General features: G+C 50.2%; 1 protein-coding gene across 4 annotated transcripts in view; it reads left to right on the forward strand.

Annotated features, from left to right (window-relative positions):
• Positions 1-20,211, forward strand: part of ccdc33 (coiled-coil domain containing 33) — a 328,273-nt gene that overhangs the window by 254,877 nt on the left and 53,185 nt on the right. For all 4 annotated transcript variants that reach the window (XM_072492806.1, XM_072492803.1, XM_072492804.1 and 1 more), the window contains exons 14-15: positions 12,186-12,358; positions 16,123-16,180. In XM_072492806.1, coding sequence (XP_072348907.1) covers positions 12,186-12,358; positions 16,123-16,180 — 231 coding nt within the window. The remainder of the gene's footprint in view (positions 1-12,185; positions 12,359-16,122; positions 16,181-20,211) is intronic.

The raw sequence follows: 20,211 nt of genomic DNA on the forward strand, positions 1-20,211 counted from the left end.
GGCCTCCCCGAACAGGCGCCGGAATGTGGCGACTAGTGGCTTTTCATAGTAACTTCATTGAAGCCTACTTGTGACAATAAGCGATGATTATTATTATTATGTTATCTCAGCGTAGGTGCACCTGAAAGATATCTATGTGTTGAGGTAGCGAAGGCTACTTTTAGCAGTAACCATGTTCATGCATTTTACTATTTTAATAAAGGACATTAGCTGAAAATATTTTCACCTTTTTGATAAGATGACAGCCAGAAGAGCCTCGCATTGACACAACATTGATATCACCCATAGTTAACGTTTCGAGTCTGTATCACTCTCCTTCACTTCCTCAATTGAGGACTCTGGGTCTGGACTCTTTGGAGTTTAGAAGGATGAGGGGGGATCTTATTGAATCTTACAGGATAGTGAGAGGCCTGGATAGAGTGGACGTGGAGAGGATGTTTCCACTAGCAGGAAAAACTAGAACCAGAGGGCACAATCTCAGACTGAAGGGACTATCCTTTAAAACAGAGATGAGGAGGAATTTCTTCAGCCAGAGGGTGGTGAATTATTAAAGGGTTCCATGGTACAGGATGATGCTCAACCAACACACCCAAAACTGATTAATTGATCACATTTCTGATTGTGGGACCTTGCTTCCTGTAAAATGGCTGCTGCCTATTGCTTAACAACCGCGGCTAAACCATGGAATGCAATTCCTGGCCTTTAAACACTACGGGGCATCCTGAGGGTGTAAATACGATTGGTTTCCAGGACTGATTCTGGGCAACTAGGAGAGGCAGGGAGAAATTCCCTGGATTATTTTTACTCCAAACCTGACGCCCTGCATGCCGCTTGGTTGGCAAGTCACCTCTGATTGGCTGAGGGGTTGCCATGGAGAAAGCAACGGTGAATTGTAGGCTTCCCCTGAGCTCCTGGTTAATTGAAAAAAAGGTGCAAGACTTGGACATGTTCCTTTTGTTTGTAGAGAATGGATGCTTGCGGATAAATGGACATCACCCACTTTTTTGAACTGGAGGCTTCCTAATCCTGGAACTCAGGGTTGCTTATTCCATAGCAAGACCTTAGCCAATCAGTTGATTTGCCAGCCAATCAGCAGTAGTATAGATGGTGATTGTTCGAAATTTGGTATTCTGGCACTTGTCCTGATGAGTGCAACATGAAAAGCTTCGACAACATAGGAATAGGAGCAGACGTAGGCAATTCAGCCTTTCGAACCTGCTCCGTCATTCGATCAGATCATGCCTGATCTCTTCCTGGTCTCAAATCCACCTCCCTATCTGTTCCTCATTTCCCTTGAACCTGTTTTTTTTATCAGAAAGATATCTATCTCCTTCGTGAAACCATTTAATGACTCGGATTCCACCGTACTACAGAACAGCAAGTTCCACAAATTCACCACCCTCTGCGAAAAGTAGTTCCTCCTCTTTTCAGTTCTAAGTCTACTGCCTTTCAACCTGTATCTGTGACCTCTCTTTCTAGGTTGCCCTAGGAGGAACATTTGGTCTACATTTATTTATCAATCCCTTTTGGTATCATATATTCCTCGATCAGATCCTCTCTCATCCTTCTAAACTCCCAACGAGTATTAGCCAAAAATGTTTTAATCTCTCCTCATACATCAACCCTTTCATTCTTGGAATCAATCTGGTGAACCTCCTCTGGAACTTCCTCCAATGCCACCACATCCTTCCTCAAATAAGGGGTCCAAAACTGGACACAATACTCCAGGTGTGGTCTCACCAACACCCTATACAAATGCAACAAAACCTCTCTACTTTTATACTCCAGTCCTTTTGCAATAAATGTTAGCATTCCAATTACATGCTGTCCCTGCACACCAACTTTCTGCGATTCATCAACAAAGACACCCAGATCCCTCTGTTCAGATGCATTTCGAATCTGCTTTCCATTTGGAGAATAATTTGTCTTTCTATTTTTTCGGCCAAAATGGATAACCTCAGGTGCAGTGGTTAGCACTGTGGCATCATGCGCCGAGGTCCCGAGTTCGATCCCGGCTCTGGGTCACTGTCCATGTGGGGTTTGCACATTCTCCCAGTGTCTGCGTGGGTTTCGCCCCCACAACCCAAAAAAAATAAAATGTGCAAGCCAGGTGGGTTGGCCACGCCAGGGTCCCAGGTTCGATTCCCCGCTGTGTCACTGTCTGTGCGGAGTATGCACGTTCTCCCCGTGTCTGCGTGGGTTTCCTCCGGGTGCCCCGGTTTCCTCCCACAGTCCAAAGACGTGCAGGTTAGGTGGATTGGCCATGATAAATTGCCCCTTAGTGACCAGAAGGTTAGGAGGGGTCATTGGGTTACGGGGATAGGGTGGAAGTGAGGGCTTAAGTGGGTCGGTGCAGACTCGATGGGCCGAATGGCCTCCTTCTGCACTGTATGTTCGATGTTCTCACACTTATCCACATTAAATTCCATCTGCCAAATTTTGGCTCAATCTCTTTTATCTACAATATTCTGTGGAAAAGCAACTGGTCAGAAAATACTTACGATGTGAAAGTTTGGCGTTCGAATGAGTTTTGTTAACAATGCTTTTGAGAAAACGTGTATTTACTTTCATGCTTCTTTCAGCACTTCTACAAGATGTGTTGTCCCCTCCTAGTTAGTCAGGCAGCTCAGTCTGTGGAGTACATGGAGCGGGCATGCGCCGCTCCAGGCTCTACATTATTTCGGGGACCCCCAAGAGAAGGCGAGGTCCAGCTTTGAGAAGCACTCTTAATAGCTTGCAGAAACAATAAGTAACAAGTACAAATTGTCTCTTAATCAGACTGTTAATTGCTCTTCGTTAAAATATTAATTCAACTGCAGTCAAAACCGAGCACTTTCCTCGTAGTTTGAGAAATGCTCCATTCTCTCAGAATAAGATGCCGTTCACCAACAACCGCCGCCAATCAAACAAGTTTGTTTCCACGGTAGCCTTGTCAATTAACCTGCCTTCCACACCCCACCCCACGTCCCCGTGCTCAGCCAGTGCAATGGCAGCCGTAGCTAAGGAAAGGTTGTGTTGTAGCGACGGGAAGAGTGAGTCGACAAAGAATGTATTGTGGCTCCCCGAGAGGGGGGGGACGGCAATAATCAGCGAGGCTGGCCGGGGAGGGGCTGCAGTTCCTGGTCAAGCGCACCTTCCAAAACGATAATACCAGCATTAGGTGCCAAGGATTGGTTTTCTTTTGCTTTGCAGGTAACTGGGTAGGGACTACTTAGCAACCTTATAAAGGGAGGCTGCGGAAGTAATAAGGGCACTTGAGCAAGTTTGCCACAGGGTACCGTGTCTATTTTGAGCAGGCGAGAAGGGGACAGTTGAACCCCGGGTTTACGCTGGATGTTTTAGATATAGAATTTACAGGCGGCAGGAGGCCATTCGGCCCATCAAGTCTGCACCGACCCTTGGAAAGAGCACCGCAAATCTCCACCCTATCCCATTAACCCCACCTGACCTTTTTTGGACACTTAAGGGGCAATTTAGCTTGGCCAATCCACCTAACCTGCACATCTTTGGACTGTGGGTGGAAACCGGAGCACCCGGAGGAAACCCACGCAGACACGGGGAGAACGTGCAGACGCCGCACAGACGGTGACCCAGCAGTGAATCGAACCTGGGACCCTGGCGCTGTGAAGCAACTGTGCTAACCACTGTGCTACTGCACTGCCTTGTTTGGAGGAGGCTGGCATATGCTCAGAATGCGCCAAATGGGTGCATACTACAGGCCCCTTACAGCAACCGTGAGTATTTGGAAAATTAATTAAGCCTGATCGGTGCACTGTATCCCGCGAAGGAAGATGACTATCCATTTTCATACAGCCTTTGAGCCTGGTTGCCTAATTGTTGCATAATCTTGCACCAACATTTCAGAAGCTGCAGAATGGGTGTGTCAATTGGCAAATTGAATTCCATTTAGATAAAAATAAGGTGGTGCCTTTTAGGAGGAAGAATAAGGAGATCATGTGCTCCTTGGAAAAACAGGAGTCTAAATGACGTAGAGGAGCACTGGAGTCTAGAGACATTATCCAGGAGTCATTGAAAGGTGCAATGAAAGCAAACTGTCGCTGAAATTCTGAAATGACGTGCTGGGAAAACTCAGCAGGTCTAGTAGCGTCTGTGGAGAGAGAAACGGGGCGGGCGGGGGGCGGGGTGAGACTTTCCGGACCCCCCCCCCTCCCCTGTAGACGGTGGTATCTTCCAGTCCAGCCCATGCCTCGGGTTTTGCGTGTCCCACACCCTCTGTCACCAGGAAACACCATGTGGGGTGGGGGTGGGGTGGTCGTCAATGGTGGGACTGGAAGTCTTCTCCTCCCCCCCGCCCAGCGGGAAGAACCGGAAGATTGTCGGTCAGAGTTAACTTCTCAAGCCCAATATGACACCTCTTCAGAACTGAAGAGAGGTCGAAATGTGACGAGGTTTTATTTATACGGTTGACAAAGGGGGGAGGGTCTGGTGGAGGAAAAGAGAAGCTCGGGGATAGGTTAGGCGGTGGGGAAGTTTGAAATGACAAAGCTGTCATGGAACCGAATGACCAAGTGCATCTTCCAGCAACTTGAAAAAGAAACTAGGTCTGACGGAGACACACAACTTCCTCTTTTAGCGAGTTGACCCTTCCTTGAGTTTCCTGTACCCTGACATCTTTGTCATTTGCAACGTAGGGCAAGTAAACTGAGTGGGTGGGATTTTCCAGACTCGCCGACCACCGCGATTGTCCGATCCGCCGAAGGTCAATGGACGTTTGGCCGGCATTCTCCGTGGCGCATCCACGTCTAGTCCGTAAAATCCTGGCCAGAATGGAACTGAACTGGAAAATGTAAACACTGTGGCTACAAGAGCAGGTCAGAGGCTGGGAATTCTGCGGCGAGTAATACTCCCCCTGACTCCCCCCAAAACCTGTCCTCCATCTACAAGGCACAAGTCAGGAGTGCGATGGAATACCCTCCACTTGCCTGGTAATTGAATCTATTTATGGGACTGAGGAAAATGATGGGTGGGGGGGAGGGGGGCGGAGGGGGTTGCAAGAGAGAGCAACAGGTGAGTGTCACATGTCCTGAGTTTGATCATGGAGAGACAGTAAATGGGTTTAATAGGTTAAAAACATAACATTTTCAAAAATCTGTGAGGGAAAAAAAAAGTTTGTTTTTAATTGCTGTATGGTTGTGTGAGAAAAGCCAGACTTGGCACGACTGCTTTTTCAATGAGAGAGCACAAGCTCAAGCAGCCTCAGCCTCTGCTGGAAACTTCTAGAAGTTTGTGCAGGGATTTGATCCCATTCTGAGGCAATGCAACGGCTTCACGGAGACAAATGGAGTGAGGTTCAAGGGCTGGGTATTCTCTCTCCTACATTCTCTGAAGTCTGTCGACAATAGGTTTTATAAAAATTGTTTCATGCAAAGTTGTTGTCCATCTCTAATTACTCTTGAACTGAGTGGCCATTTCAGAGGTCCTGTAAAAGTTAATGTGGGTCTGGAGCCAGACCAGGTAAAAACAAGGGCCATTAGTGAACCGGGTGCATTTTTAAAACCATTTCAATTGCACATTTGAATTAATTGAATTTAAATTCCACCAGTGACTGTGCGGGGAGGGGGATTTGAACTCGTATCCCCACAGCATTAACCTGGGTCCCTGGGTTAGGCCAGTGATATTACCACGACGCCACTGTATTCCCCATTATCTGCCTTGTTATCAATTTAACTAAAGCATGAATGATGGTCTTTCATTCATCTCCTGTATTTTAAGAGCATCCCAAAATGCTTTGCAACCAGTGGCGTACTGACAGCAAGTTTAAAAAAATTAATGGGCAGGAATCTCCGCCGGCCAACGCCGAAATTAGGAAATGCGGTTGGACGGGGAATCGGTTTTGACGTCAAAATCGTGGTGGGCACCAGTTTCACGCCGAATCTCCATTCTCCGGGGCCTTGACAGCGGCGCCAATGCGTTCCAGAACGCACGTGCAGAACACACCATTTGTATATCATTAGCGGGCCTGACCTGGTATTCTCCGGGGCCTCCGCGATGCTCCGCCTTCACCCGGGGGAATTACCGACGGCGCGGTTCACTTGTGCTTTCAAAAATCGTGAAACAGGCGCCATGGCTGCTGAGGGAGGGAGTAGGGTACGGAGAGTGTCCAACATCGCTACAGTTGTGCTGCTGGCCGGGGGGCTTCTGCCAGGGCTGGGGGGAGTAGTAGGGGGTGGCCAAGAGTGGGCTGTGGGACCGGGATGGACGGGCATGGAACACCATTGCCGCAGCCGGTAAGGCAGCCATGCAGCTGCGCACGCTGCTGACTACCCACTGAACTTAGGGCCACGGGTCATATGGGTGTCCCTCCAGCCCACCCCTCTAAGTCCCCTCTGGCCCCAGCCGACTCATCAGCGGGACAGGCACGCTCCAGCGCAACCAGTGGCATCTTGTTGGCTGGGATAATAATCGCTTATTGCCGCAAGTAGGCTTCAATTAAGCTACTGTGAAAAGCCCGTAGTCGTCACATTCCGGCACCTGTTCGGGGAGGCTGATACGGGAATTGAACCCGCTTGGTGGCCTTGTTCTGCAATACAAGTCAGCTGTTTAGCCCACTATGCTAAACCAGCTGTGTGTGCCTGCAGCTTGTCAGCCTCCTGAGTGTCAATCACGGACCCGGCGAATCCCGCACCGTTTTTCATTGGAATTGATTGAGTGCCACGTGGCGCCAGTGCGAGCCCCTCAACAGTCGCTGAATCGGTCCAGGCGCAGCGCCAGTATTGCTGTTGAGGAACTCCATGAATCCTGTGCTGGCGTCAACGCTTGGGACGCGATCTTCCCCAAAAAGGGACAAAGTCCTCTAGCGTGCCGCGTGTTTTCCGGCACTCACGGTTCCGATAAACAGCTGACTAGTCAACATGACTTGCGTTGAATAAGGGGCCTAAATGGGGAATGAGCAGCCAAACTCTCTCATCGCTCCGTTTTTAACTATGGGGAGCTCCGCTCGTCGCATCTCCCTGTTGTCGTGAGAGATTGGGTCGCCATTTCTAAATGGCATCCTGATGTTCGAGGCCCCCAAAAGAATCCTTGACCTCCTCCCCCACCCGCCCAGCCCAAATGCAATATGGGAGGAACCCCACCCCATCACCCACACCAGGAAACTCCAGCCTGATCGCATAAATGCAAAAATGCCAGCGTGGCACCTTGGCAGTGCCATCTGGCACCCTGGCATTGGCCATGCCAGCTGGAAAGTGCCACCTGGGCACTTTGTTAGTGCCAGTGGCAGGGTACCCAGGTAGCACCAGCAGTGCCCAAAGGGCATACAGCTGGAGGCCTCCGATCCCTTGGAGATCCCCACAAGTGCTGTTCCGTCTGGTCCCCATTTGTGGGGACCAATGTTGAAAGGTGCTCGCCCAAGGTCTCGGAGGTGAAGGGGATAAATCCCAACACCTCGGGTACCTCGGGAATCTGCACATTAGAGTGAGGTTTACTGTTTCGTTCTGATAATGCAGATTTGCCAAAACGTGATCCCGCCCATTGTGGTGGGATTCACATCGCAACGTCTCGCGTGATCAGGTTGAATCCTGCGAGGCTTTGCGAGTCGGGTAGATCCCAAGAGTGAGTCTCCCGGCTTTCAACAACTGCGTTGCTTTTTGGGCGCGGTTTGCCATTGGATCACGCCCTCAGTATCAGGAATGGAGAATTCGGTCCCAGCATTCATTGCCCATCCCTAACTGCCCTCGTTCCCACGACCAGATGATCATTGGTTATGATGTTGTTGATTGAGGGATAAATACGATCAAGATTAAGATGACACCATGTGTGCACGATCATCTGAAATTCCTTTATCTTCTCTGGTACCATGTTCAGTCGGAACACCCGAAAGGGACTTGGATTTACACTTGTGGGGGCGAAATATTCCTTCGCCACAGGTCAAATGCAGAGGAGTGGGACAACTAATTGGATGAATCTTTCAATGAGCAAGCAAGGGCTCAATGGACCGAATGGCCCTCTCTGCTTTAATATTTGACGATTTCATGGTGTAAATATTAATGATGAAAACAGCTGCCGATTAAATATAAAAAAGAATATTGAAAAACAGACAGAAGATTCTGTGCATGTGCAGTTTATCCTAAAACATCCTTCCTGTGACATTCTTCATATCGCTGTTTCTGGTTATGAGATTAGCATAATATAACTTTGTTGTTTTATTACATTGAAACAGTGCCTAAGATGTAACGGAAGATCAAACCCACGGTGGCCTTTATCTTTTGCTTGTGAACAAATCTATAGAGAAAAGACGTCACCGAGAGATGTCAGTCTCGAAAGTAGCAAGACGCTGCAAGTTAGAGATTATATTCATGAGAGAAAATCTTTGTTTTCAAATGTTCACATCATAAGATGTATAATTGGCAAAAGAACCAGAATTTACTCAAGGTGTTATGATCTGGAATGTGTGGCATATTAAAGAGTAGAATCATGATATTGTGGTGGGGTTAAATATCCTCCCCAGAGGTGAGTTTGGGGGTGGGAATGGGGGCCATTTAGTTCAGGCGGGAGGGTGCAGAGTGGAGACCCTGTCCCATTCCCACCTCTGCCCTGGTTAAATCTGGGGCTGGAAATTCTTGAAAGACCTTCTTGCCCCGACTGTTGCGTTTGGTCCTTTATACCTTATGAAGGAATCCACCAAACTCTGCAACTTGTCCAAACTAAAATCTTTTGTTGAGTCTCGTGTGGTGAGATAGCAGTCTGATACAGAACACGTTATCATGGAGTCTGCTAACTACTCCTCTGGAATCTGCACCTAGCACTGACCATTTCCATGTATGTCTCATCACCCTCTCAATCTTCTTCTGAAGCTGGCCAGATGTGTCTCCCCTTATCGCGGAGTCACAGGTCACATGACCTTGGTGTAGAGACCGCATGGTGTGTCTGTACCACCATCTGCTGGTTGGAGGTCGCACACCATCCAACTGTGATGTAGCCCATAGACATATCACCACACCGTTGTCAATCCAGGCCCTTGAGTAGACATTTAATATCCAATTAAGGGCCTCATCCCGCCTCTGCAAGTACCCAACCAATGGCAGGCTTGCTACATGGGAAGCCTGCAAAGTGAAACCCCGTCGGGCTTGCTTGCTCCTTCCGGAGATGGTGTCAGACACGTAGGGCAGGATTCTCCGGTCCACCAGCCGCGTTTTCCTGGGCGGCGCGCCCTCGCCGGCAGCGGGATTCTCAGTTCCTGCCAATGGGATTTCCCGGTGTGGCCAGCCCACACCGCCGGCAAACCCGCGGGCGTGGGTATGCTGCCCGCGGAACGGAGGATCCCACATGCAGAGAATCTCGCCCATCCTTCCTGATTGAGGGATCTAGCCATGGGAAACTGGAGGGGAGGTGGAGTGGGTGGGTGGGGGGTGGGGGGGGGGGGGGGGGGAACCAGCTGAGAGCTACCCCCTTTCCTTTTCACCTAAACCCCCTGCATTCCCCCAGCCAGCCAACTACCCCCCCACTCCGCAACCCCATCCTGCCTTCTCTCACCTGTAGCCTGGGATCCCTCGCTAACCCTGGGCCTGTGGTGGGACCATTTCTCGGTGGGGGTGGGATTTCCAACCCCGGGTGTCCTTGATCTCCTTCCCGGCCCACCACCGGCTAAGTGGCTGATGGGATGTGATACAGCAAGCCTTCCCCCAAGGAGGTGACGCTGGACTCTCATTGGCTCTCCAGTCAATGGGTGAACCCCTTGTCACCAACTTTCCAAAGGGAATTGGATTAAGTTGTGAAGGAGGAAGTCTTACCCAGCAGGGGGGGCGATAGAAATTGGATAGCCCTTTCAAAGAGTGAGCATAGACGCAATGGAGGGCCTCCTTCAGCTCTGTGTTAACAATTGTTCCATTAGTGGCACTCTTCCCTCTGTGGGTTCAAGTTCCACTCCAGTAAAATGAGCACAAAGTTGAGGTGGATACTCCAGAGTAGAACTGGAGGGAGTTTAGCCCAGTTGGAGGTGCAGCATTTTGAATTAAATTACATTGTTGGATTATCCCAATACAGTTCAAATGTTTAGGGTTAGGATGCGGAATGCAATTTATTTAGTGAAGCCCAAAACAAACTGGAGGAACAGAACCTCCTCTTCTGATTAGGCACGTTACACTTACAACCTATGGACATAACATTGAATTCAATAATAATATTAAACTAATCTTTATTGTCACAAGTAGGCTTACATTAACACTGCAATGAAGTTACTGTGAAAATCCCCTAGTCGCCACAATCCGGCACCTGTTCGGGTACACAGAGGGAGAATTCAGAATGTCCAAATCACCTAACGAGCACGTCTTTCGGGACTTGTGGGAGGAAACCGGAGCACCCGGAGGAAACCCACGCAGACACTGGGAGAACGTGCAGACTCCGCACAGACAGTGACCCAAGCCGGGTAATCAAACCTGGGACCCTGGCGCTGTGAAACAACTGTGCTAACCACTGATCACCGAGGTTGGCTCGATTGTACCAACTCGGGTCGAACTGGCCGGCTCCTAAAGGACATAATTGTTGGACTGGGCCCGCGACAGGTGGTGACGAACCCAACAAGAGGGAAAAACATAGGCTTGGGCTGACAAGTGCCAAGTTACATTTGTGCCACGCACGTGCCCGGCAATGACTATCTCCTACAAGAGAGGACCTTGACATTCAATGGTATTACCATCGCTGAAACACCCACAATCAACCTCTTGATCAGAAACTGAACTGGACTAGCCACATTAATACTGCGGCTACCAGAACATGTCAAAGGCTAGGAATCCGATGGTGAGTAACTCACCTCCTGGTCTCCTCCCCCCCCCCCCCCCCCCCCCCCCCCCAAAAGCATGTCCACCATCTACAAGGCACAAGTCAGGAGTGTAATGGAATACTCTCCACTTGCCTGGATGAGTGCAGCTCCAACAACACTAAGAAGCTCAACACCATCCAGGTCAAAGCAGCTCGCCTGATTGCTCCTCCTTCCATAAACCTTCAAACCCTCCACCCCCGATGAACCGTGGCAGCCGTGTGTACCATCTACAAGATGCACTGCAGGAACTCACCAAGGCTCCTTAGGCAGCACCACCCAAACCCAAGACCACTACCATCTAGAAAGACGAGAGCAGCAGATAACTGGGAACCCCAGCAGCAGGAAGTTCCCCATCTAGCCACTAACCACCTTGGAAATATATCGCCGTTCCTTCACTGTCGCTGGAACAAAATCCTGGAACTCCCTCCCTAACAGCACAGTCGGTGTACCTACACCTCCGGGACTGCAGCGGTTCAAGAAGGCAACTCGCCACCGTCACCTCAAGGGCAACTAGGGATGGGCAATAATCATACACATTCCTGATTTCCTCTCATGAACCTGTACTCCCATGATGGATTCCCATGGGATTGTATTGTCTTTGGTCCAGGGAACAAGGATGATTCCCCTGTGAGATAACTAGTTAGTGGGTGAGAAAGGGTTGAAATGCCACATGTAACAGACAGAAAAAAGCTACATTTAAGCAATACTATTTCCTCCTTTGTGAAGATCATCTGTTGCTGATGGGTTAACTCGCACCAAGCCACATTTCCCCTATCAGCCTAATACTCGCTGATCTACAATGGCTCCTGATCAAGCAACATCTTGATCTTAAAAATTCTAATCCTCCTTTTCAAACCTCTCCATGGCCCTTATCTCTGTGACCTCCTGCAGCCCGACGTCCCTCCAAGACATCTAAGCTAGTCCCCCGAGAATCGGTGATTTAATTGCTCCACGATTGGGGGTTGAACAGCCCTGGTCCAAGGTCCTGGAACTCCCTCCCTATTACCCCTTCCTGCCCCCTCCACCCCACCTTCCCGCTTGAAACCTACCTCATTGACCATGTCTTTGGTCATCTGACCCAGTAGATTTTATCCGGCCGTTCGTGCCGGCGGTGAACACCCTCCGCGTGTTCATCAGCTGTGGGGGTGGCACAGACATTGGTAAACCCGTTGGCAACAGCAGGATTAGGACATCCCGGCGCTGGCCAATGACCGACCACCTCCGCCGGCACGAAAGACGCCATGGGGGCACGTGGAAAATCTGACCCCATAACTCCTCTTGTGGCTTGGTGGCACGGTTTGTTTCCGTTTAATTATGTTAAAGACGCTATATAAATATAAGTTGCTGTTGTGAATTCAGTTCTGTCTTTGCCTGACTCTATTCCTCTGGGTTTTTTTTTTTTTTGCAGCTCCAGCAGGACAGAGTCAGTCTCCCGCCCTACGATGCACTGGCGCAAATTCTTCCGGAGTACGACTACCTCTTCCGCAGTCCCCATCCGAAGGAGAGGCCGGAGCGGCCGCAGTCGGTCAGAGCTCCCCGTCCTCTTCCGACCCGACAGGCCGCTGCGCCCTCCGAGAAAAGGTGGAGTTTCCCTTTTGCCAGGTTCCAGCCCGTGTAGATCCGGTAACGTGGGCTGACCAGTGACTCATTTGCCGGGGGGGGCGGGGGCGGGGGGGGTGGGGGGCGAGCGCCGGGCGGTCAGGCGGCAGGCACACAAGCCACTCGGAAACAGGAAGGACTTGCATTCATATGGCGCCCCTTGACACCTCGGGCCAGCTCGGAGGGGAGTACTTGCGAAGTGCAGTCGCTGTGGGGCTGAAGAGAACGCAGCAGCCAATTTGCGCACAGACAGATCCCACAAACCGCATCGTGGCAATGGGCAGACTATCTGATATTGTGGTGATGCCGTTGGGCGATATTTATTGACCTAGGCCCCAGGCAGAGCTCTGTCTCTTTTTCAAATTAGCCCCACAGGATCTTTTTCACCCGTCCGATTCACTGATGTCCGTTGGGGAGGGAAATCTGCTGCCCTTACCCGGTCTGGTCTATATGCGACTCCAGACCCACAGCAAAGTGGTTGACTCTTAACTGCCCTCGGAAACGGCGTGGCAAACTACTCGTGTCCTGGGCAACTAGGGATGGACAACAAATGATGATACCCACATCCCGTGAAAGAATAAAGAAAATAAATCCACCTGAGAAGGCCAGATAGCTTCTCAGCTTGATATTCCACCTGGAAGAGGTCATGTCCAACACCACCAATTGCTCAGCCATTAAGTGTCACCCTGGGAGATGTTCTGATCTATGGAGCTTGACTTGAGCTCACTGAGTGGAATTCTCCCATACTTGGTCAGGGTGTCACAGTCTTATCTCTCCAGATGCACCGTTGGGTTTTAGGACCAGATCTGCAGAAGGGGGCATGGTTTATGTTGTCAGTCTGGTGGGTGGGGCCTGACGCAGCCAGCAAGGCCGGTTTCGCAGAGATCCAGGCGCCATCTTTAAAGGGCGCCCTGGTCAGAACTGGCGGTCAAACATCTCCCCTGCATCCGCCCCCCCCCCCCCACCATAAAGCTATCAGTGGCTCTCACCTCCCCCCCCCCCTCTACCACCACAGCACAATTATCAGAGGCTTTCCCCATGTGTGTGTGGGTCCCACCCCCACAACCCAAAAAGATGCGTCGGGTAGGTGGATTGGCCACGCTAAATTGCCGCTTAATTGGAAAAAAAGAATTTGGTACTCTAAATTTTTTTTTTAAAGGAAAAAACGTTATCAGGGCCTCTTTCCCCCCCCCCCCCCCCCCCCCACCACCCCCCCAAGGCCAAGTTGTCCCCCTCCCTGCCCACTCCCCCCATGTCCTGCCACCTCCTAAGGCCTCTGCTCAGTCCACTCCCATCACAAAGGGACAACCCCCATCCCATCCCCAGTTGGGCTCCCCAGAGGACCTGCCCTGGCATTACCCCTGGCACAGGCTGACACAGGTTGGCACTGTCAATCTGGCATTCGCAACCTGTGCCAGGGGGCAATGCCAGGCGCTTAAGCCCAGGCATGTTTCTCTCTTCCCCAGGGGGCTAATCTTACCTTGGCCACCCCTCGGCGGGATCCCCTTGAGTGCTTCACGCTCTTAAATAGCTGTTGTGAACCTCGCCCACTTGACACAGAAGAGCCGTGAATATTTCATCAGGGAGGAAAGCTCAGAAGCCCTTCAATTATATTTAAATTGAGCGAAATGTGTTAAAATGAGGTTCCCGCCCTTTTTGGGTGAGAATGCTGTGATGTCACTGGTGAGGGGCGGGAATAACCGGAGATCGCGATCCTGCCGGCGAGAATCGCGTTTCCGGACTCTCGCAGTGTTTTGCGCCCGCTTCGCCATTCTCGCTGACAGTGAACGCGGGCGCAAAACCGCCCCCATAACATTCCGATTCGGAGACACCCGTCCTAACAACTGGGCCGTAGTTGAGAGTTATGCCTAAGCCAGCACCCTGGGGGCCACATGCTACCTTCGGATCCTTCATGCTCCCATCCCTCTTCTTATATTCTGACGTTTCTTTCCCTGGTTGAGTTTCCTTAGCATCGCGGAGTCTCACCGTTGGGATAAATCCTAAATCACAACACCTCAACCTGGTAGTATGATGTACACTAATGGAATCATTGCTTTCGAGTCTATCTACTTCCTCCTCTCTCTTCGCCCAGCCAAGGGTCCGTGATAAGCAACCGCTTGGACCACCGAGAGAAAAGGGTTGACCTCCTGGGGCTGTTTAGCACAGGGCTAAATCGCTGGCTTTGAAAGCAGACCAAGGCAGGCCAGCAGCACGGTTCAATTCCCGTACCAGCCTCCCCGAACAGGCGCCGGAATGTGGCGACTAGGAGCTTTTCACAGTAACTTCATTGAAGCCTACTTGTGACAATAAGCGATTTTCATTTCATTTTTCATTTCCTGAGCAGCTCGGCCTTCATTAGTAAGCACTTGACAAAACTTTTTTAAAAAAAATTTTTTTTTTAAATGTACATTTAGAGTACCCAATTATTTTTTTTCCAATTACAGGGCAATTTAGCGCGGCCAATCCATCTACCCTGCACATCTTTGGGTTGTGGGGGCGAGATCCACGCAGACACGGGGAGAATGTGTGGAGTTTGCACGGACAGTGACCCAGGGCCGGGATTCGAACCCGTGTCCTCAGCGCCGCAGTCCCAGTGCTAACCACTGCGCCGCATGCCGCCCTGACAAAACCTTTTATAATCAGCGCCACCTATAATGTTATCTGAGCATTGTTGCTCACTGGGCCAGAGTGATGTTTGGAGATGTGCATGGAGGCAATAGTCGGGCACTTCCAAGAGAGGAGCACACGATGGCACATCACATCCTGTCTCACGGTGGCTAGGCGATGGACTGCAGCTTAAGATACGCCCCCTTAAAGATACTTGAGCATCACACCGCAGCATTCACTGCTCCATGAGTCCCTTCTAATCTCAGATTTTGCCTGCGGTGTACAAGTTTTGTTCTGGGTCTCGCTGTGCCCATCGCCCAAAGAAAACATGAGGTAAAATCTGTACTTGAACCCGTCAGTGTTATAAATAGACTGACCAGTGCAAGATTTACTTCAGTTTTCGGTTGCTGATGGGATGTTTTGGAGTTTATTTGTGGAGGACAGGTTGGCAGACAAACACTACCCATAATTGTAACCTGAGCCCATATAAATCCCCGGTTTAGATACATATATATGTATGTGGGGAAAATGATTTTGTCTTTCTCCCAGTCTGAGACCTCTCATATATTTATAAATGTTATGTCCACATCAATATCGCGAGGAGGCTGTCTCTCTAGCCTCTGGATTTGTGAAGACTGAATTTAATAAATTCCGTAATATGGTAGAGATGGACAGATACGCGTGTGGCTCATGTGACCTCCTGACTGGTTTCAGGCAGGTTCAGTCAAGAATTTTCCAGATAATTTTTCTTGCCTTGGCCGTTGGCAGCCACGCCTTCCGAGGATCCGGAATTCCCCTCCCAAACAGCCCTGTCTTTTCAACTCCCCTCCTTCGAGGCTCCCTGCGAAATCGACCGTTTGGCCATGATTTTGGTCCCGTGCCTCAATATCTCCTCGTTGCCAGTTTTACGTCCGAATAGGTTCCCGAGCAGCCACCTTGAGACGGTTAGGAAGCAGCTACGTCAACGTCAAATTCTCGCTGCTTTTCATTGAGCAAGCTTTTGGCCAGGACGGCCAAGTGTCCTACGTTTACCCCTCGTGCGGTGTCTTTCGACATCGAAAATGACAAATAAACCCGCGTTGCTGTAGACTTGACTTGAACCCAGATTTATCGGTGAACATCTTTTGTCTTGCCTACAGGGAGCTGACAATCGAGGACCGGGCTGTCAACCAGGAAATTATACATCATGAAACGAAGGTAAGTACGTTGTGCGAAATGAACTGACATAAGCTTTGGAAAGAGTCCCAGTGCCTTGCTGGGTTAAGTAGGAATCTTTCAGCAGGGCAACTTTCTTTATCCTTTTAGTAATCATTCACGCATGAGCCACAATTGTCATTTCCTTGATGTATAAATCAAGGTGTCTACCCTGGCCTGGCTCAGTGGCTCGCCCCGTTGTGTCTCAGACAGAAAGCTCTGGGTTGAAGCCGTGCTCCACAGGCTTGAGCACAAAATCTAGGCCGAGGTTCCCAGTTCGGTCCTGCCTGAGTGTTCTTTCAACCACTGTTCCGACCAACGTCGCTCTCTTGCCATTACATCACGGGGCGGCACGGCGGAACAATGCTTACACTGCTGCCTCACAGCGCCAGGGACCCAGGTTCGATACTGACCTCGGGTGACTGTCTGTGTGGAGTCTGCACTTTCTCCCCGTGTCTGCGTGGGTTTTCTCCGGGGGCTCAGGTTTCCTCCCTCAGCCCAAAGATGTGCAGGTCAGATGGATTGGCCACGCTAAATTGCCCCTTAGTGTCCAACGGTCTGGTGGGTGTTATGTTCTGTGTTGTGACCGTAGTACAGATGCACACAGAACATCTAATTCCTTGACCAGTAAGATACTTTATTAACAGAATGAACACATGGAAAGATTATTAACGAACTATGATGCAAACGGTAACGTGTAAATGAATTTTCCTGGAGCTACTTCTAGTGTGATCAACCTCGAGTATGACTTACTACCAACTGCCGGATCTCAAGTCACATGGTAGATCTCTATCGCTACCTGCTGGTTGGAGGTCGACTCGATAACTATATATATTAATAGATAACTGTATACAGAACTGTGCACAGGATTATCATCACAGTGGGGATACAGGACTAGAGCATGATTGGGCCTAGGTACAGTGCTCTTTTGAAGGATTGGCACAGACTCGATGGGCTGAATGGCCTCCTCCTGCACTGTAGGGATTCTATGATCGCATTACTGTTCGTGGGAGATTGCTAGGGATGCATTGGTTCCTACCAAACCTAAATTATAAAGTGACGAAGAGCACTTTATTGGCTACAAAGGGCTTTGGGTCATCCTGAGGTTGCGGAGGGTGCTACAGAAATGTAAACCTTTCTTATTTTTTTTTCCGCCCATGCAGGTGTCATATCCTGGACACATCAAACATTGGAGTTGTACACAAATAAATAATCAAATTCCCTATGTGGACGTCTGGGGCGGGATTTCCCGTGACCCTCCGCAGCGTGTTTAGTGGCGTTGGAGGCTGCCTGCTATTGGCTGGTGATGGGATGTTCCGTTCCCGTCTCTGCCAAGGCGGGGGAGGGTTCCCGTCGTTCATGGCTCGCCATCGGCGGGCCTGGAAAATCCCACCGTTGGCGGAAGGCTGCTCCTCTTGCAGCCGCTGCTCGAGACACCATCGGCTTATTTTGGATCAGGTTAGCTCTGTAACTGCGGAACTCTGCGCACTGGGAGTTTGGACACGGATGCTCAAGCTGTTGCTTTGCAGTTCCCCTGTATTTTGCTTCGTCCGGTGCGATTTTAAAAAGTGGGCCTCAAATCCACTGCGTTGACCCCCAAACATTGACTCACCGTGTGCGAATTTGGGGGGGGGGGCACTGGCTGACTAGCTTCAGCCTGTCAAGGCCACTCTGTAAACCTGAGGTCATCCAAACCTCTACTGCCCATGTCATAAACCACAGTAACTCCCGTTTCCCCGATCACCCCAGTGCTCGTTGATGGACCTTGGCTGATGGTCAAACAATGTCTTGATTTTGAACTTTTCATCCTTTTTTCCCCAAGGCCTCGCCTATCCCTATCTCTGTAATCTTCCCCAGCCCCACAACCTTCCGACATATCGCGTCCCTCTGCCTCCTTGAGCATCCCTGAAGTGAATCTCTCCACCGTTGGCGGCCGTGCCTTCGGTTTCCTGGGCCAAGCTCCGGACCTCCCTCCTTAAACCTCTCTACCCCACCCCTCCTCCTTTCAGACTCTCTCCTTGACCAAGCGTTTGATCACCTGACCCCATATCTCCTTTTGCGGCTTAATCTCTGTTCACAATGCCCTTATGAGGGGTCTCGGGACATTTTATGACATCGCGGAGGCTGCGTAAACATAAGCAGCTGTTGTTGTATAATTTCCACTCGCATTAGCTCAGGAATGAAGCCTGGTCCGTAGGCCTCCTCTGAGCAAAATATGATTTGTGGTGTTTTTTTGCGCCAAGAGATTTGTAGACGCCTGGCAGTGATGCTCCTCACCTGCAGGGGGCGGACTAGGTTGCCAACTCTGCCAGGGTGTATTCCTGCAGGTGGCATTGCAAGACATCCCTCCTCCCACCACCTCACTCCAATCCTCCCCAGTGAAAAAGCATTTTATTTCCTCATCTCCCATATTTATATGGTTGATATTAATGATATCGCCCCCCCCCCCCTTTCCCAAAAAAAGCATTGAAGAAAATAGGAAAGGAAAACACGACTTTTCTAAAAAATGCTCCTCTGATTGTTCCTCCCACGTTCTGCTCGGGGGAGGTCCCGGGGACATTAATTCTTAAATTTCCGGAGGCTCCTCCTGGTTTGCCAACCCCATCCCGGGCCCGTTAAATTGGTGGTTTGCGGCCTCCTCCCGCCACAGACCGACTGGGCCGTTTCTACTCCCAGCTCCAGGCCTCTGCCACAGGCCCGGATGCCCGATGAAACTGGGTGCCCGACGCAAACACTGGCAGGTCGCCCCTCCACCTACCAGCTGAGAAAGGAAACCAGAACGAGCAACACCTTCAGGCAGATGTTGAATCCAGACGAGTCTCCCGATGCCCATGTAAATGAGGTACAAGGATTTATCTCCTCTCTGTCCAAGAGAATTGGCTTAATTAGTTTAATTAATTAATTTTTCGTGTAAGTTTAATTTCATTGCCAGCCTAGGAAAGAAATCCGTTGCAAGCGCCACTCTTGATCGCTGACTGCACATTCAGGGGATTATTTAAATCACCACTCCACTCAAAACGGCTGCAGGGTTACTTAAGAAGTACTAAATGTCACAATATGTTAGAAGCCTCTTTTGTCTCACTCCCAATAAATTTTACTGGACTTTCCGCAGCAATGACGTGCATTCATATAGCGCTTTTCATGCCAGCATGATAGTCCCGGGATAGTCCATCCAGTTCCCTGCCATCCCTATTTTCATTTCAATCGGGCGGCACGGTAGCACAGTGGTTAGCACTGCAGCCTCACAACGCCAGGGACCCGGGTTCAATTCCAGCCTCGGGTGACTGTCTGCGTGGAGTCTACGCTCTCCCCGTGTCTGCGTGGGTTTCCTTCGGGTGCTCCAGTTTCCTCCCACGGTCCAAAGAGGCGCAGGTTAGGTGGCTTGGCCGTGCTAAATGGCCCCATATCAAAAAAGATTAGGTGGGGTTACGGGTAAAGGGTGGGGGGTTTGCCTGGGTAGGGTGCGCTTTCAGGTGGTCGGTGCAGACAGGATGGGCCACATGGCTTCCTTTTGCAGTATAGTGATTCTATACTCTATACCATTGACGGCTATGCCTGCCTTCAGGAGCCGGGGCCCTAAGCTTCAGAATTCTCTCCCAAAAACAGCCTGCCTCGCTCGCTCTCTCTTTCCTTAAGATGCTCTTTAAAACCCTTGACCAGGTTTTTTGGTCACTGGCTCTGATGTCCCTTTTATATGGGTTGGCATCTTGGTATGTTCTGATGTAGCTCAATGTTTATAACATTAAAGGTGCTATGAAAGTGTTATTGTTGATGTTGATGTTGTTGTTGTTGTTGTTGTTGTTGTTACAATGGTGTGCACATCGCCAGGCACCAGAGATCAAGGGCTGAATTTTCGCTCCCAAGTCAAGAGCGAAGAGTTCCCAACTCCATAATCCCGACCCGGGAGCAAGTGCCTTGGACAGGTGGATTTTTTTGTTCCGGGGGTAGGGGGATGTGGGTGTTAACTGAGCCCGACATTCCCGGAAACAGCGTACCAGGTTAGGGGCAGGACTTCCGGATTTTGGGCTCCGTCC

This window comes from Scyliorhinus torazame, chromosome 30 (genome assembly GCF_047496885.1).
Source record: "Scyliorhinus torazame isolate Kashiwa2021f chromosome 30, sScyTor2.1, whole genome shotgun sequence".
In the NCBI taxonomy this organism is placed as follows: domain Eukaryota; kingdom Metazoa; phylum Chordata; class Chondrichthyes; order Carcharhiniformes; family Scyliorhinidae; genus Scyliorhinus; species Scyliorhinus torazame.